The following is a 17,169-nucleotide window of genomic DNA, read 5'->3' on the forward strand; positions in this document are numbered from 1 at the left end:
CCCTGCGGGGAAATCAAGACTTTAAGATTGACATTCCCCATGCCTAATCCCCGAAGTAGGACGCGGATCCTGCCGCAGCGCCGGGTTTTTGTAGGAGCCCGCTGGTCTGAATTCCGTCTTTTCTAAAGGTAGAAATTGAATCCCGATAGCGAATGAGCATGATGTGTTTGTACCTTATGCGTGTGTGTTATGATCCCAGCTGTCGGAGTTGGGGTTACAATCCGGCTAAGCGTCAGTCTTGTGCCGGGAGAGGCACCTTACTGGATGCTGATACCAGGGGCTGAACGTGGATACGCGGACTGCCACTGTTATACGAGGGAAGGTGCCTATGTGAAATTCTGCCACTCTTTTGGATCCAGGTTCACTACATATACCTTGATCGGCGGCTTTCTCCAACGTCCCGTCTAGCGTATTTACGCCTAGATCTTCTCTTAAATCCGCGTCATGTGCTCCAATTATTGATCGAAGCATCCCAGAAAGTGTGTAATAGAAGGTGCCGAGCTCCAAGATGGTAGAGCTAAACCGGCTGTTGATCCCGGTTGAGCACCTGCAGCGAATCCAGCGATGCGGACAGCTCCGCCCATCTCCTGTTGAATATTGTCAGCAACCACCTTACATCTAGGTGAACAACCGATGGAGGGAACTACTGTCTACTTTTCAAAGACTCTAGTTACAAGTAAATACTCCGTACCTAAGGTCAATTCGGATTCGGGGCCGATATCCGTTTTTAAGTTTGCTGTGCTAGAACTCGAACCGTGAACGCGACAGCACTAGTGCTCGGTGTGGAGCCACTCAAGAACGGCCCCCTTCGTTTGCCTCTCCTAGTGCCATCAAAGAAGTTTCTAAGGCGGACCCTAATATCGGTTTGTCAGAGAGGGATGCTGATCATCGATTGGTCGTAGATCCTCTCGGTAACAAGCATAAATAAGCAAACTTTGTGGATCTGGCAGCGTCGCTTTCGTACAGCTGACCCGTTCAAGAGGAAAACTGTTCGCTGCGACTCCATACTTCGCATTTGACTATTAGTATTACTAAAGATGACCCTTGATCCGTCAAAACTGGCAAAGTCTTTCAAACTTTACGAACCAATCCCTACCTGCTACGGACTACTCCTTTTCACGCTCAAGAGGCATGGGAAGTGATCTCCGAAAGTAGATGATTCTGACGGTATGTATGGTCTTGATTACCTACGCGACAACACGACGCGACGGCAATTTAGGTTCACCTTTGGTATAGCAAGCGCTGGCGCTGCTGGCCTGACAAATGATGGTGAAAGTATCTACTCCTTCACATTACTGTACCGAAGACAACCGCGAACTTTGGCCTGTTCTTAGCAACTCATATCGCCTTTCGACGACTTTAGTCGTGACTGGTTCAATCCTCAAGTGGGCGACATCGTCACTGACACCGTGGTGTCTGAACGATTGATCCCTGGACCTAAGCGTCCCCAATAGGCGAACCGGGTTCTTCTCCAAAATGCTATTTAAATCATAAAAATCAAGCAAAGGAATACTAACACTAGTATTGCATGTATTACAGAGGCCGACCAAGTTCTCATCTGAATGAACTACGATGTTCATGGCCAAGGCGGCTCTCAACTCAACTGTTTGTTGACTGTCTCTTACTACCTTATGGTTGGCATGCCCACGGCGTCTTCACGTGTCACAGGGATCGAGTTTCACCAGCCGTCCGAAAGCGCTCTAGTCTATGACAACTAATCTTCAAGTCTGAGTTGCGTCTGCGAAGCCCGAGCGTGGTGCAAATAAAGATTTCCGAGTCAAGTGAAAGGACTTGGTTGAGAATTTATACCCTTTGAAGTCGATGACTGCAGCTGTTGATGCATGATGCAAGATCTTGGAACCTAGGACAAGTCGCCCTGCTGGTCACGAGCAAAACTCAGAATGTGTGGTAATGGAACGATGAGTATGAGAATTACTGATGGTTTCAGACTCACACTCAGGCTCGAATGATCGCCAAAGTACTGGGAAAGTAGCGAATGAGAAGTGTCGTAAACTGCGAAAGACCAGACTCATAAAACCAGCGAAGATGCTGAAGAGTGAATCACGGGCCTCACTGGCGCTCAATGCGAGATACGGCCCTCAGAGATGCGATGAAATGAACCAATTGGGGTGAGTGAAATGGTTCGTTAACTCTCATTACCAAAGGTTTTATACTCGAAAAGAGGCAGATACAAGTCTTAGAGTATGGGTGAGCGTATCGAAGCTCATCTCATGAGGTACCTACTCACTAGTACATTGGTAGGTGAAGGTGAAGGTGAATGAGATGGGGTAGGATCGGTCTGTCAGGCCGGGCCGGGGTAATCCCTAGCTGTCGTGCAAAGCTACGTAATGACTTGCATTAGCGAGTCTTCAGTAGGCATGCCCGCCACGCCACCGCCCTGTCAGTGACCTTGTGCCATTGGACTTCTCCACTGGCGGGGGAATCTGAAAGAAACATCATCACTCGACGCCCTCACACTCGACTCTCGCCGCGTCGCCGCGAAACGATGAATGCGTCCATATGTCCCCCAACGCGCCCGAGAAGTCAACAACCCCAGCAGAGGTAGCATTTACCAATGATGCCGAGCCATTTGTTCCGAAACCCATGATCAACGACCTGCTGCGTACCCGCTACTGCATCCCCGGTTCCATTTTCCTCGTTGAAGGCGTCGAGTCCCTCCCTGTGCCACGGTCGAAGAGATGGAGGGCCATACGGCTGATGCTGGGTGACGGTGAGCTCTGTATACAGGCTCTTCTTCGTGGAGAGATGCATCGTTTCCTAGACACTAGAGCTATCCGCGTCGGCTGCTACGTCCGCCTAGGGGAATTCTCGATTCGCCTCCAGGACCTTGTTGGTGACGGCGATCGATCTGAAGGGACGAGACAGATGGTATATCTGGTTGTTCATGATCTGGTCACTATTGGATGGCATAAGGCTCTCACAGAACCCGACGCAGTACCTCCAGCACTCCCAGAACACGAAGTCGAGGAGGACGTTGTCTCTGATAGCGACGTTGAATCCGTCGCAACTCCAATAAAGGCGCGACAACCACGACCGACCTTTATACCCACATCGACCCAAAGGCCAAAACCACAACGCATGCGTTCGATCGGGGCAACCGGGGCATCGGTGGGGGCGGTGGAGGCTGACGATGACGACGAAGAGGGATTCGAGGTTATGCAAGTTTCGGAGACAAAGGCAACTCAACGCAGAGTGCAGGCCAGGAATAAGGGAGGCCCTGTGGCCTTGCCACGCGACTGGACAGACCTGAACACGCCGCTGAAGCTGACTTCTCTACGATCTATCCCGAACTTACCCTACAAGCAAAACTGGTCTGTCAACGTTCTCGCAGTCGTCGCCTCTCTCTCCGAAATCGAACCGTCCCACATGCCGCCTCACCATACACAACGAACTGCTCGACTCGTCGACCCTAGCACTAGCAAACAAGTCATCTTGACTGTGTTTCTCGACGCTGAGGCCTTCGCCCCCAAGATTGGAAGTGTCGTACTCCTCGTCGGTGTCAAGAACCATCGGTTTGATGGTGGCTGCCTCAAGAAATATGTCAGCGACAAGCCTCGACCCGGCAATAGGTGGTGGTTCGAAGAGCCCCGACTGTTTGACTGGTGCGACGTGGACGGGCTGAAGCAGTGGTGGGAGCAGTCGGGTTTACAAGGAGCCGCGCTCACAGCGCATGACTCGGGAGGGACACACTCGATCCATCCACATGATGCCGAATGACACGTACTTGAACGTCAAGAATGTCAAAGTCTTGGGACCAGTTTCAGACACTACATTGTATGACCTGGCTTGGGTACTTGGGCTGGAGATAGGCCCGACGTATCTGCTACACGAGGCTGTGGCAATGTCCGGCTTCAGGAAGAACTCAAGAATCGCTTCTCTGTTGCTCGCCGAAGGGTTGCTCTTGGCGTCTATTCTACACCCCAGGCCCCGAGAACGTTCCGTCCACTTCCGTTCGAGCCTTTCCCACTGTGCGCCTCGAGCCGCTTTACCCGGTTCACAAGCAGACCGACGCAAATGGGTCCAACGATTGTGCACAGAGTGATGGCCCATGTCACAATCAAGAACATCTCCGAAGGATTATCAGGTGCACCTGACCCGCCGCTGAAGATGCCAGTGCTTTCCGCCAATGCAGAGATCAAGTAGCCAATCTCACCACGAGCGACCATTGCGAAGGCAAGAATGCAAGCCGGATACACGGATACGGGCATCTCCGGCTTTGGAGAAGCATTTTTCGGAGTTTTTCCGGCCTGTCGCGAGTCGGACGGTTGAAGAAGTACCTCTTCCGTTTGACCCTCTTGCGCACCCTGACACTGCTCCTGTTCCTGCTGTGGCTGCTGTTGTGGGGAAGTTCGATTGTTGCTCGCCCTCGAATCTGATGGCGTCCCTGCACACTGCGTACCGGGTGCGAGCTTGTTCGACTGCTGGCCCCTGACCCCGGAAACCTTCTTGGCGATCCGCTGCACGGCTTGGAGCGGGCTGGCAAAAGGCAGCAGCCAAACACTACATATCAGCTTGCCAGCCATCATTAGGATAGTGTAGACAATTCCACGCCAAACAATGGGACCGGAGAACATTCTTGTTATCGGTATTGAGAAACCGACGGATGCCTGTCGGGATCAGGATGTGGTATCAATACAAGTTTAGTTATCATGGGGACTTACAAAGAAGAATGGCTTCAGCACGTGCTCAACGGCCTTGCTGTAGTAACGCTCGTATATTTTAATGCCAGAGGTGTAGGCATCGGGTTCCCTATTGCCAGAATCCGGAGGGCCCGCAGCTGGGCTCTCGGAACTCGATTGCCCCGGCGTGTCTGCAATGGTAGCTTTCTGGTCGGCTGAGGCAGACGCGTACCCAGTGATAGGTGCCTTTTGCTTGCCCTTGGCCCGAGTTGCAAGATGAGGCACTTCGCTGTCCCACCAACTGATGGTAGCACCCGCGATGTATGCCGCAAGCAAGGTCGAGGTCCCAGCAAAAGCCCCACCCACAATGAGCCCGAATAGCCAGCACGTATGGATGACGAGGGCAGTCTGTCTTAGGGGAAGAAGCTGGTCAATACTCGCTCCGGGGCTCTGCTCTCTCATCGAGTTGAGACGCAGCGTGATCGGCCCCACGACGAGCTTACACGCCGCCGGTACAACAGTCGCGAAGCCTAGAGAGACGAGAACCGGCCGAACCACAGTCACGGCGTTGAAGGCGCTGCCGCCGCTGCCACCGAGGTTGGACACAACCTGGACCATGATGAGACCGACGACGTCATCCATCATAGCAGCGCTGGTCAACACGACGCCCATGCGGGTGGTAGTGAGGCCGCTCGTGCCTAGGACCGTGAAGGTTGTCCCTAGACTGGTTGAGCAGAGCGCTGCTCCCGCGGCGAAGGCTTGCAGTGGTGTGGCGCCGATGAGAGAATTTAGGGTGAAGGAGAGGCTCATGGGGATGGCGATGCCGGTGACGGCGACGCCGATTGAGAGTAGAAGATTTGCTTTGAGGGACTTGAAGGACGTGGAGAGACCTCCTGTTGACTGAGTGTCAGTATTACTGTGCTCGACATGTAGGAGAATATCATGCGAGATGGATCTCACCTTCATACACAATCAAAATCAGGCCAAGATATCCCAGCTGCACCATCGAGTGCTCCATCTCATCGGAGAGCCATTTTGCCCCTGGGGCTCCCCATGCGATGCCGAGGAAGACCTGGCCGATCAGACCACAGTAGACGAGCTTGTCGAGGCCGTAGTTTATGGTGTTGAGGAGCAGAAGGAAGCCGGATAGGATTGCGATTGTGATGATGGACGGCTCGTGAAAGGCCAGTGAGGGTGCTATTGCTGCCATGGCTGTGGGCGTACTGATCAAGGATAATCTTGAAAACAAATGAAAAACGTCAGGACCTGGACAACAGCCATATCACCTATAGAGCAAAGGATATCGTCTTCCCTTACGATCTGACTGCTTGAGATCAGCGCGTGATTATTGTCAAGTGTCGAGATGAGTTGCAGTCTCAAAATTGACGCAGGCCTTGGCGATGGTCCTTAGACTCTCTCCTCTATGTTTGCTGACTCATGAGCCACGCTCGGCACATGACGTCACAGCTTCTCAAGAAAGTAGAAGAGCGGTCTATGCAACTCAATGTCTCACTCAAATTCGCAAAGAATACTTCATATTGGGGCTCATTCTTCTCGAAGTTCGAACGGACTGTTCCAGCCAGGTATATTATAAAGGATGAATGACACAACACAAGAAAACGCCCAATATCTCACACCTGAAATATGCCAAATGCCAAAACTCCGAGGCCAGACCCGCTGCCAGCTGCCAAAGTCTCGTGTTATCCAGCCACGGTGCTCATCCCAAATCTCACTTCCCCCAACCAACCCCTCCAGGTCGTATTGCTAGGCTCAGCAAACCTCAGCTTCCAAATTAGCGCAACGGCGCCCGGGGACCCTTCTCAGAAAACAGGTTCCCGCTCCGCCTGACTTTCTTCCCCTTGCCACCCGCCGGAGGCGGCGCACCGGGAGCAGTAGCGTTCTGCCCCGGGGGCGGGATCGCCCCGCCGCGGTTAAGGCACGAATCATTGTCCGGGTTGGCGACGTTGATGGGCACCTGCAGGACCTGGCCGATTTCGATAAAATCCGGGTTGGCGATGTTATTGAGCTTCGCGATGTTGCAGATGCCCGAGTTGAGGAGACGCGCGATCTGGCCGAGGGTGTCGCCTTGGATTACGGTCAAGGTGACGGTGCGGTTGGCGTTGTTGACTGCGCCGCCGCCGGGCGGAGCGGCGGCCGGGGCACTCGTAAGAGGCGGAGGCGGCGTTGCTTGCCTCTTTGTCGGGGGCGGCTCGGAGCGTGTTGATTCGGAACGGGAGGAGAGGAAATGGGAGAGGCTGCGGGTGATGAGGCCTTTGGGGTCGACTTGGGCGTCTGGCTTGATGACTGGGTTGGCTTGGGCGATGCTGGCGAGGCCGGCTAGGGTGAGGTAGAGGATTGAGGAGCGCATTTTGATACGGGATGCTTTATTGGTGACTGAGGTCGACTGAGAGAGTTGAGTAGGTGAAAGAGCTTTGACAGACTGTTCGTCGACTGAATGAGTGACAGTTTCGGCAGCGAGCACAAGAACCTTTGTCTTTGAGGCGTGGGATGCCGGGGGGATATATGGCGATTGAAAGAGCGTCTGGTCTGGAAATTGTAACAGGGAGACTGTGGTCAGAAAAAGAATGGCTTGGCCCTTGAGAGAACTGAGACGATCCCCTCCCCTCATCTGTCAAGTCAACTTTATATCAGAGATATTACCGTTCCTCAAAGGTATGCCACCTTCTCTGAAAGTCGCCGGACGGCCTGGAGCCAGGTCCGTCAGCGTGACAAGGTTGGATGCGATTGGCCAGAAGGCGGGAGTTCGAGATTGAACTGCCCACCCCGGCATGCTGCCAGATCCACCTCAATGTAACCTGCTTAACAGACACTAAGCCCTGCCGCCCGCCCTACGACTTCCTCCCCTGTAGCCGTGCCGGTATGGGCGGAAGTTAGCAGGCAGAAGTTGGGTTGCGAGGGTTGGTAGCGCGCGAGACGGTTGGCCTCGACGTTGGTGCGGAGGAAAGGGCATTTCCATACAAAGGCCGCCCGCGAACGCCGAAGACAGTAGCCAAAAGCTAAAATTATGGGGAGATTTTGGAAAGATGCGCGTCGTAGCAGTGAAGAGAAGACACACTGAAACGGCAGCCCAGCCCAGCGCGGGGGGTTGTTGCTTCGACTGCGTTGTGGCCGACAGTTGAGTCAGGTTCCAGCTAACAGCCGTAGACCTCAAATCATTGAAGCACTAGTTCTGCAGTGCTTCAGAGTTGGCAGGGGAGAGCTGCTGAGGATGGGACAGACGGACCCAGCAACTTGAGACAGCGTCCACACCAGTTCCCAGACGGTTTCTCGCATGTTGTCGAACTCTATCATCGATGCCACAGACAACCTCAGAGATGCCCGCGAGCGTCCCTCATTCTTGAGTCAGGTTCCGGGGCGGTTAGGACAGAGCCCAACTCCTTAGTCCAGCCCAAGCTTTTTTTTTTTTAGCGCACAGGATGCTGAGGTTTCCGGTTTGCGTGCTGTGAATTTGCTGCTCTGCAAGGAGGTGACGCTTGTTTCTAGCAGTGGATGGCACAAAACTGATCTCGAATCTCCTTGCTTCAGTGACTGGAGCCCACCTCAGGTCAAGCCGCTCGACAAGATCATGGTATCTAGGCGCCAATGAGAAGATTCCATTCTTCTAGAAGCTCCGAGAAGTGATGCATCTGTTCTGAGGCACGGCACTGCCACCCAGCAAACTGGATGATTTGCGAAAAATGAACAGACGAACTAGAGCCCGTTTGGGGTGAGGTGGGCACCCACGACAGGATCCGAGTCCGATCTACGCCAGGGAACACGTCTTACAAACTTTAAACCTCTAAGCCACATACCCACCTTACATGTAGGCAGAGGAATCTCGACTGATTTATCTTTTACAAAGGTGGCTTCTTGGTGATGTTCGGAACCAGCTCCAAATTCTTTTGTATCCATCTTGATGAAACTGGCAATTGGAAAGACTCGCAAGCCATAGGTGTTAAAGCATTGTGAGGCAAATGGCTGCGCCTACCAGTCATTCGGCACTGGGAATATGATTTTGGGATTGGAAATGAAATGGATTCAATCAGAATGATCGGGAGCATGCCGATTGAGCCGACTCACCCGGATGAACAGAAGTTTTGCTTCAGTTTGTGATAGCGACGAAAGCCTCGGGTGGGATCAAACCTCATGACTTAGCATCGCGTCAATTGCCTTGCTGCGAGTCTTCCGCAAATTGGTTTCTACTTGTACCGAGTAAGATATCGTTCATCTCATGATCGAAGACTTGCGTGTTTATGGCATGTTCTGGCAATTGCTGTGTCTGAGGAAACTGAAAACCTCGCAATCCATACAGGCACTGATAAAACCATCATCTAAAGAGGGTCCTATTCTTCAGTTTGGTAACCGTCCCATCTTTGTCTCGAGTATAGGACACACTAAAACACAGCTTGGCATTGTGGCTCTAAGAAAGTAAGCAAGAGAAAAGAAGATAGCATCATACCCTACCTACATATCAAATATGCTTACTTACTTTAGTATAGCGTGCTCCTGCCTTGGCCTTGGCTCTGAAATGGGGCCATCTCCAGAAACATGCCGTGTTTGATCAGCCGTAAAGTCCTTCTTCTTAGTGCTCTAACAGATTGAATTCTCCGAACGAAAATGATGATACCTTGGGCTGATAGGAGTCGAATCCATCGATGAGTTATATTCTCTCAGGTCGCTCGTTAAGACTGTACGGGGACTCTGCGCCGCGCCCGCTCGGAAATGAAGGACATGAAGAGACCTCATCTTTCTCAAAGTCGGTATGAGAACTCGGGTTCATGGAGGAAGGAGCTGGTGATTAGAGTCTGAGCCAACTGAGCTGGAAAGTTCATTACGCATTAATTATAACCCGTCACTGAGCCCCCACTCACCATGTCTACTGTAGCACGTGTTTCACCTCTCGACATGATTATGTTGTCAAGAGACAACTAACTTCGAAGGTAGCAAAAAGTCCAATCGCTCTGTAGGTAATTGCTCGGTCACGGGTTACTGTCAGAAATAGCAAGCCTGCGGGTTGGAACCATTCTTTGCAGCTGATCAAACCGATTGAGGCGCGTATCTATCGATGACATCCGTCTTCTATACATCAATCGCGGCTTAGATTCCACTAGATACTGATATGGCGTATTCCTTTGTCCATGATCAAGACTCTCGGGTTCAGCTATACACCTCAAATTCCATGTGAGGTATTATGTGTACATGTAGATGTGATGTATTATCCAAGACGTCAAATCGCTTCGCTTGCGACTTACGGATGGACTTCCTCCCCGTTTTCACGAGTCGTCGTCATTAGCCCACTCATGCTGATCCATAAATTGAGCCATAGTCTTTTCCACCATTGGCACCTCATGGGCCTCGTCCCCAATCGCAAGCAGCTTGGCCGCCAGGGCCTCACTCGGCTCCCAGCCAAGGTACAACTTCACTAGCTGACGTGTCACACCTCGGTTGCAGTTCGGACACAGTAGTTTTGGCGGATGCTTTGATGCCGTGCGACAGGGTGCAAAGTACGCAATACACATCCAGCTAGGTTCGTCTTCCTCGGTCTCATACTCGAGCTGGAAGTTCAACGCCGCTGATGCGAGCTTGGGCATCACCTTCAGCGCGTCTGCGTACGCTTCAATGAAGGGCGTGATATGGGCATCGTCGGGCTTGCAACGGAAAACCTCCACCGGGGTCATGCGCGCGTAGGCGGCCTCCTCTACAAAGCTAAACTCTTCGCTGTGCAGATCCGAATGGGCGTTGTTTGTGCTGGAGCTATGGGTGTATGGCCGGTGGTCAGGGCTACCGTCTGCTTTTTTGAAGTACCAAATTCCTGAAGGGGAAGTGGCATGCATGTTCACGTCGAGAAATCTGAGATTCGGCCATGAGGTCTCACTCAGGCCTTGTATAGGCCGGAGAAGTGAGTCGTCAAAGGCTCCGGTGACACTCAGGTCTACCAGATTTTGTGAGAATGCGTAGATGGCAGAGCTCAGCGGGTCTGGGACACCGGGCTCATGCAACGCTGGGGGCATGGCCCTCTCGTTTCGATATCTCCTCTGAAAGAAGTCGAATTCGGCTTTCCTCAGTGATGGTAACGACAGCTCTCGGATAGCCTGTGCCGCTTCGTTTCGGTTGAGAATCCGAAGTTCTTCAAATCTCTTCTCGTCGTCGTTCATAAAAAGCTTGAAGCGTTCCAAATTCGGCATCTTTGAGGCGAGGATAATAGGCACCTTTGGGTAGGTGTTACGGTGTCCATACCTCTCTTCTTGTTGCATCATTACGAAATGCTTCACTCTCTCGAGGTTTGGGAGTAGTTGAATTTCTTGTAGTTCGATGAATGAATGCAAGAACCGGCCCTCGTAAATTCCGTCCTCCTCAGAATACATCTCACCCCATGGAACGTACTTCGTCGGCCATGGCGTATCGGAAGGTGATTCGGGGTGGTTTATGAATAATGCGAGGCGATAGCCTATTGTTTCCGGATCTTCATCTTCCCACCCACGAAGAATATCGAACAATGATTTTATGCCATTGCTGTAGCAGCTATCATTGATAAGCCGTTCTTCGGGCGATTCCGCTCTGTGGGATGCAGCCTCGTCGTAAGGCGGAAGAGTGATGGTAACGATCAAGCTAGCCAAGTGATATCTCCTTGCCGGAGTGAGGAGCTCGATAAACTTTGGAAACTCATCGCTGGTAATTTTGAGAGATCTGAATGTTGCCCTTTCCACGGCAGCTTGTAGCCGACGAGAGGCTGTGGCTAACCGGGCCACGGGCGAGATTGGTCTCACCCGCACGTCATAAGGTTGTATAGCTTTGACTTGCTGCTGCGGCAGTAAATAAGAGACAATGTCATCAATTAAGTCCTGAGGGAGTGTCTCCATTTTGATGTGGTTGAGCACAATGAGGCATTGCTGGCAAGGTCAACGTGAAGCTGTGATGACCTCAATTGGCTCCAGAGGGACACGCACCCTGTAAAGTGTAAACCCCTCTCCGGCTTAGACCCGGTATTCCCTAGGCAGCAATGACCTAACCCGCACTCCAATCAAAGATGTCGATGGTAAGATGTAGGCTAGGCTCGATTGGGTTAGTTCAAAGAAATATTGTTCTTCTCGATGAATCCAAATCTCCAAACAAGCTCAATGTTGAGGCTATGATGCTTTATTACATATCATCTTTCGTACTTCACTTATAATTTTTGAAATAGGCTCTGACTGTCAAATCTCAGGTTATTACTCCTCTCCATTTATATCCCATAAGATATTGACATCATCAGCCCAACCCGCGACATTCAAGGTTGATTAAACCTCAGTGATCAACGCTTCTGCTTCTATTGTCGTGGCAGCTTCGGATACTCTCCCTTTGGCAAGTGAATAAGCCGGAAAGTTCGTCAGCCAGCTTACACTCAGCAGCCATTGAAAATTATTGGTATCTCTTATAAGAACCCAGGGGTCCCAAAATTGAACGTTGAGTCAATCAGCTGACTTGCTCCAAATCCGAATCTACTCGGATCCGCGGGCCGTACCGCAACCACAACCACGATGGTGACGTGACGCATGGTGATCCAGGCTCACCCTGCGTCACACCACTCCGTTTTCACACTCAGCTAACCTCAAGCTTTGTTGCATGTGACGACATTGACTTTCGGGATTCACCATCATCACAGCGCTGAGAAACCTGGCAATGAAGTGCCGCATCGCGCATCCGTCAGACTGGCTGAGATATGCACGCGCTTGACAGAACAATTCACAGCATCTGATGAAGTTCCCTAAAGGTAAACTCTTATTTACACAGCCGCTACGAATTACGAGCTGAGAGCTAGTGTACATTTAGTCGGAGTCGTCTCCAAGCTGCTCATCCTCGCCGCCTGTGGATCCAGCAAACGCTCCAGTTGCCTTGTTGAAAGCAGCCTCACGTCTCTTCTCCAGCGCCTCAGCATCTCCCTTGATGCTTCCAGGGGCCTTGGCAATCATGACCGCTGAAAGCTCCTTGCCCGCGGCCTCGGTCTTGGTAACGTTCTTCTTCACGAGACCACCAACTTTCAAGCTCTCGAAACGGGCCTGGTTCGATACCATGGCGTTCAATTGAGTCTCGGTCAGGTCAACAATTGTGTTCATCTGGCCCAAGAGCTTCTTGGCCTCATCTTCGGACGGGTCGAAGTTCTATGATTGATTGATGTGTTAGTTCTGTCCATCGCGTGACGGAGGCTTTTGGAAAGCGAGCTCACCGAGTAGTCCTTGATACCCTTGTTGATCGTGCTGACAATTGAGTTTGACTTGGTGCCCAGCTTGATGGCATCCTTGTAGTTCATGTCATTGCCCTTGCCGAGAATCTTGATGGACTTGTTGACCTTGCGCTCGATGTCGCTCAGGCTCTTGGAAAGATCGGCGAAAGACATTTTGCTGTTGTTATGTTGGCTACTGTAAAAGTTGCTTCTGAATTGTATTGATGAGATGTATTACTGTTGAAAAGTGAAGATGATGATGATGATGATGCGGCCGATCACCATTCCCTCAGAAGGCGCAACTGAAGCCTTTTTATCATCCATAGAACCAAATTATCGTGATTCACATGCCTTTGTTTACCTCGGACCACATACACTTCTGTCCGTCCAAAAGAGTAGCTGACCCCTAGAGCATGAACCAGACACATCTGGGGGAGCCCTGAGCTATGACGTGTTCAGAGAGCCTCAGCTTGAAGCGCCCGGCGATTTGGGAGCTGTGGCCCAGGGTCTGGCCCCGAAACATGAAACGATGCGGAGGCCGCCCAGCGATCCTCCGCCTCTAATGAGCCCCGGACAGAACCCAGAGAAACTCTTTGATGGGTCCTTTTCTGGCGAGATGTCCCGAAAATCAGGTTCGAGAAAGAAACTGCCTTTCCCGAAGACGATTATGCGAAAGGAAGTGTGATGTGCAGCAGTGGCAGGGAAGGTATTGGGCAAGGATTCGTCGATCATTCGGCCGGCTGTCGACATGCATCGCTCACACGGCCGGCGATCGTAGCATTAGTCTTTGGCAACTATTATGAGAAAACATACCGAATCCTACCCCACTGTCTCCCCAGCGCCGACAATTCGTCGAATTAGCCCAAGTCATCCAGCCTCGTTGTTATTAGCATGAATTGTTAGTAGGATGCTTCCTTGGCTGTGGCGGGGCATGGGCGTTTCTCTCTGTAACCACATTCTCACTGCCTCGGCCCGCTGGAAATAATTCACGTGGTCTCTTAACTCAAATCTGCACGAATTCAAGTAAAGAGCCTAGCACCACGTGCTCGCCGAACATCTTTCTGAAAGTTCGTAATGCGCAAGGCATAATGCAGTAGTAACTTCTAATTTGAGCAGCGTATCAGCATGAAGTGATGCCGTATGTCGGTCGCTTGCGTCGTGTAATATCAAAGCCCCAGTGATTGTTTTCACTCTAAGGTGCTCAGGGATGGTCCGAGTCCGAGTCCGAAGTACGTGATACATCCAGTCACTTCTACATCGATTAGCGTCAAAAGACCTTAGCGGAACTGACTTGCTTTCCCTCTGGTATGAGAATAATTGCTTTATTTCTAGAAAATATCCTTTCAGACTACTTAGGATCGGTTATATCGCAAGTATTTGGGCAAGTAGACGATTAGTTGTTTTGAGAAACCGGAACGTCATTGGAGCTTGACATGATAATAAACGGCTGAACGTTGAAAAGACGGGGTAGAATTCCAGTCAAGTTATTATTTTCTCAACCTACGGTTTGGTGAAGCGCGTTAAGGAATGTTGGACGCCATAGGGGTATAACAGCTGCTAGCCAATGGATGTTCAAGACTCAGCAAGTAAGTTGGTCAAAACTAACGAACCTTGTGACAGTTGATCGACCTGTATCCCTAGTAGGACGTAGTGCTTATTGCTTGCTTGACGAGGGCCCGAGGCTTGGGTTAGAGATCTAATCTTAAAGCACCGTCCAATCCAGAGGAGCTATTACCTGAAAGTTGAGACATCTGTTACTCTGGCTTCGTATAGTCAGTTGACAACTCCCTCAGTTTAGCATTTTCAACCTTTGGCAAGTCTTGGCAGAGACACAAGCTCAATGAACTCGAAGCTTAGAAGGCAACTCCGAGTCTGCGGCACACCAGTCTTCTATCAAAATGTCGATACACTCGTCGAATATATCACGCCATTAATCTCCCGGTCATTGGAATGGACTCTACGTTGATAAAGATTCTATGAAGTCTTTTCAACAAGAAAACACTCGTGGCTCACACTGCCAACCTTCGAGTTCAGAGTTCTCAATCTTAAACTTGGAAAGAGGTCGTAATATCGGAGGACATGAGCATACGACTGTAGTAAGTCACAATGAATGGCCTTAAGATAACGAAACTCCTCGCCTGCTGGTTGAGGTAGTGACATACAGCACCGATTTGTCTACCTCCACTGAGATCAGCACCGAATATGTTTCTCCTCATTAGTTTCCCCACGATGAAGTATATGTTGGTCCGCGCCGACTTCCATTTTCGTACTCACGATGCGAAGGCCAATTGTGGGGCGGAGACCGGGGCCGGGATTCTTCTTTCGGATGCCGGAGATGGATCGGAGCACGTGCAAGATGGTGGCGGGGTAGTGAACGCCGGTATGACCTAGGCCGGCCGAGGTAAGCGAACGTGTCGTTGGCTGAATTCAAAACTTGGACGGCCTTGCGAGCGCATTGAGCCAACAACAGATATGCGACTTGTTTGGTGTTCAAGGGCGTTTGCGGTTCATCAAACTCCCTTTGAGCCCCCAACTGGATTCCGCAGCAGCCAAGCGCCATGTAACAAAAGAGTTGTCGAGCACCCAGATCTTTCCGCTAGCCTTCCAAATACAAGGCAGTAGCCAAGTATTACACGACCTTCGCCCTGGCTCACGTGCACGGTAGCCTCAATTTATGCCAATCTTGACTTACACAGCTCAGTATGTTGGAATCAACTTCAATTATTGGGTTGAAATGGGATAATGACAAAACTCTTTGACTGAAACCCTGTGGTATTCAAAGATTCATCACAAGTTTCCCCATTGAATTCGATACTATTGATATTGGATACTAATTTACTTTAGCTATAGAGACTTCTCCTAGATTCTAAGGCGAGGTATCCATTGGTAGCAATTTCGACTGCTGATTAAGAGAGCAGCTGGAATTAAGGAGAACTTGGGCTGGCATTGATCAATGCTAATTCCTGACACGCTACATACTTGAGTGTAAGTGAAAGACTCGCCGATGTACCTTATTGATGGAGCTGTCTATTACCTTTGATCTATCTAGACATCTCTATAGTGATTATTAACGGCTCCTCGCAATCTGACTTGTGATGATTGTCGAAAGCTCACATAACCAATTAATGCCCTCCTGAATGAAGGTCCTTTTGGTACCGCAATAGAGAAACCCCTTGTGCACCCTGAACGCGTCTCTTGACAGCCCCTTATAACCTGTAATATGCTATATGCCGGGTGTCGGGCGACTAAAGTTGTCCAAACAATCCACAACACCCTGATGCACCGAGATGAAGACGATGCCGTAGAGCCTTCCACTAATACTCCCACTTCTCTTAGTTCCAACTTTGGTGATGGGGATCATATTCAGAGTTTGGCATTGCCACGGTCGTGTCCAAGGCAGCCAACATAGTCGTATGCTCTGAGGACGGGATGTAGTAAGATTGCTGTAGTGATCTTGGGAATGATGTACGGTTTTTTCTCCGAAGTCCGACTTTTTCAGAGGCCTATGTCATGGCCTAGAGAAGAATGTGTTACGTGGTTGCTTCTGGGTGATCAGAAGTTGACGTAGATTCCTCGGTAGTCGGGAGAGTCGCCCCAGAACCAACGGTTCCGACGACCATTGAAATCTTTCCAGTCCCTTCTGTACTTCTTCATCTTCTCCTTCTTTCTCTTCTCTGATACTCCTCGTTCCAATAAGGCGTACCACTCGAGTTTCTGCGCCATTTCGAGGCTGGCAACGTCTCTCTCCTCGATGGCAGCCTCGGATGGGGTGAGCTCTCTGGAGCATCCGCAACCCATTTTTGATGACTGGTCTGTTTGATAGTAAGATGGACATAGAGGGGTTGCTTTTGTAGTGAGGAATGTGAGGGAAGATGGTGATTGGGATGAATGGCCACCTATGTTGCGTGGATGCGATGAGTGGTTATGGCAAGGAATGGAAAAGGAGCCGAAGACTGTAGTGAGTGATCAGCCGAGTGGTGTAAGTTGGATGGATTGGTAGCTAATGAGCATGAATGAATCATAAGAGATGTTACTGCTTATCCATTCTGAAAGAACCATCTCCGAAACCTAGATAGTAAGGGTTGTTCGTCGTGGTATTTAAATGGTGTCCATTCTCCAAAGATATTGGAAACTTTATCAGTATCCACCAAAGGGTAGGAAATAGAAGAAGTTAAAGTGACGGGAAGAAGCTCATTTCCTGGCTACGGATAGGTTCCAGCCGGTAGTGAACTTTGCTAATATCTTTTGGCCTTATGTCCCGAATGCCCGTCTCTATTATATCAGATCCCATAGGTCAAATTTACAGTGATTTGCTTCATTTATTCCCCT

The 17,169-nt window shown here is 50.6% G+C and overlaps 5 protein-coding genes across 5 annotated transcripts; 1 reads left to right on the plus strand and 4 right to left on the minus strand.

Annotated features, from left to right (window-relative positions):
• Positions 1-2,520: 2,520 nt before the first annotated feature.
• On the plus strand, positions 2,521-3,738 carry BDP55DRAFT_562532 (uncharacterized protein; the record flags this gene model as incomplete). Its single annotated transcript, XM_060570162.1, has 2 exons — positions 2,521-3,021; positions 3,145-3,738. 2 exons carry the CDS (start codon positions 2,521-2,523, stop codon positions 3,736-3,738), a joined length of 1,095 nt encoding a protein of 364 aa, XP_060424389.1.
• A 191-nt stretch (positions 3,739-3,929) lies between these two features.
• On the minus strand, positions 3,930-5,850 carry BDP55DRAFT_562534 (sodium/hydrogen exchanger family protein; the record flags this gene model as incomplete). Its single annotated transcript, XM_060570163.1, has 3 exons — positions 3,930-4,628; positions 4,683-5,540; positions 5,644-5,850. 3 exons carry the CDS (start codon positions 5,848-5,850, stop codon positions 3,930-3,932), a joined length of 1,764 nt encoding a protein of 587 aa, XP_060424390.1.
• Positions 5,851-6,432: 582 nt separating this feature from the next.
• On the minus strand, positions 6,433-7,008 carry BDP55DRAFT_733097 (uncharacterized protein; the record flags this gene model as incomplete). The annotated part of the gene is made up of 1 exon (XM_060580031.1): positions 6,433-7,008. The coding sequence occupies one exon, from the start codon at positions 7,006-7,008 to the stop codon at positions 6,433-6,435; it is 576 nt and encodes a 191-aa protein (XP_060424391.1).
• A 2,482-nt stretch (positions 7,009-9,490) lies between these two features.
• On the minus strand, positions 9,491-11,577 carry BDP55DRAFT_679062 (uncharacterized protein). The gene has a single exon (XM_060576023.1). The coding sequence runs from the start codon at positions 11,498-11,500 to the stop codon at positions 9,914-9,916; it is 1,587 nt and encodes a 528-aa protein (XP_060424392.1). The 5' UTR covers positions 11,501-11,577; the 3' UTR covers positions 9,491-9,913.
• Positions 11,578-12,367: 790 nt separating this feature from the next.
• BDP55DRAFT_679071 (uncharacterized protein) lies at positions 12,368-13,188 on the minus strand. Its single transcript, XM_060576024.1, has 2 exons — positions 12,844-13,188; positions 12,368-12,778 (listed from the first exon to the last, which is right to left on the minus strand). The coding sequence occupies exons 1-2, from the start codon at positions 13,012-13,014 to the stop codon at positions 12,446-12,448; spliced, it is 504 nt and encodes a 167-aa protein (XP_060424393.1). The 5' UTR covers positions 13,015-13,188; the 3' UTR covers positions 12,368-12,445.
• Between the last annotated feature and the right edge of the window lie 3,981 nt (positions 13,189-17,169).

The sequence above is a fragment of the Colletotrichum godetiae genome, assembly GCF_030913485.1.
Source record: "Colletotrichum godetiae strain CBS 193.32 chromosome Unknown BDP55scaffold_58, whole genome shotgun sequence".
Taxonomy (NCBI): Eukaryota; Fungi; Ascomycota; class Sordariomycetes; order Glomerellales; family Glomerellaceae; genus Colletotrichum; species Colletotrichum godetiae.

What these genes read in the sequence shown, in the direction of transcription:
- BDP55DRAFT_679071 (XM_060576024.1), bottom strand. Translation starts at nt 13,014, where the DNA reads ATGTCTTTCGCCGATCTTTCCAAGAGCCTGAGCGACATCGAGCGCAAG. An exon ending in AGGGTATCAAGGACTACTCG is followed by an intron (nt 12,779 to 12,843) that starts GTGAGCTCGCTT and finishes AATCAATCATAG; the next exon opens with AACTTCGACCCGTCCGAAGA.
- BDP55DRAFT_679062 (XM_060576023.1), bottom strand. Translation starts at nt 11,500, where the DNA reads ATGGAGACACTCCCTCAGGACTTAATTGATGACATTGTCTCTTATTTA.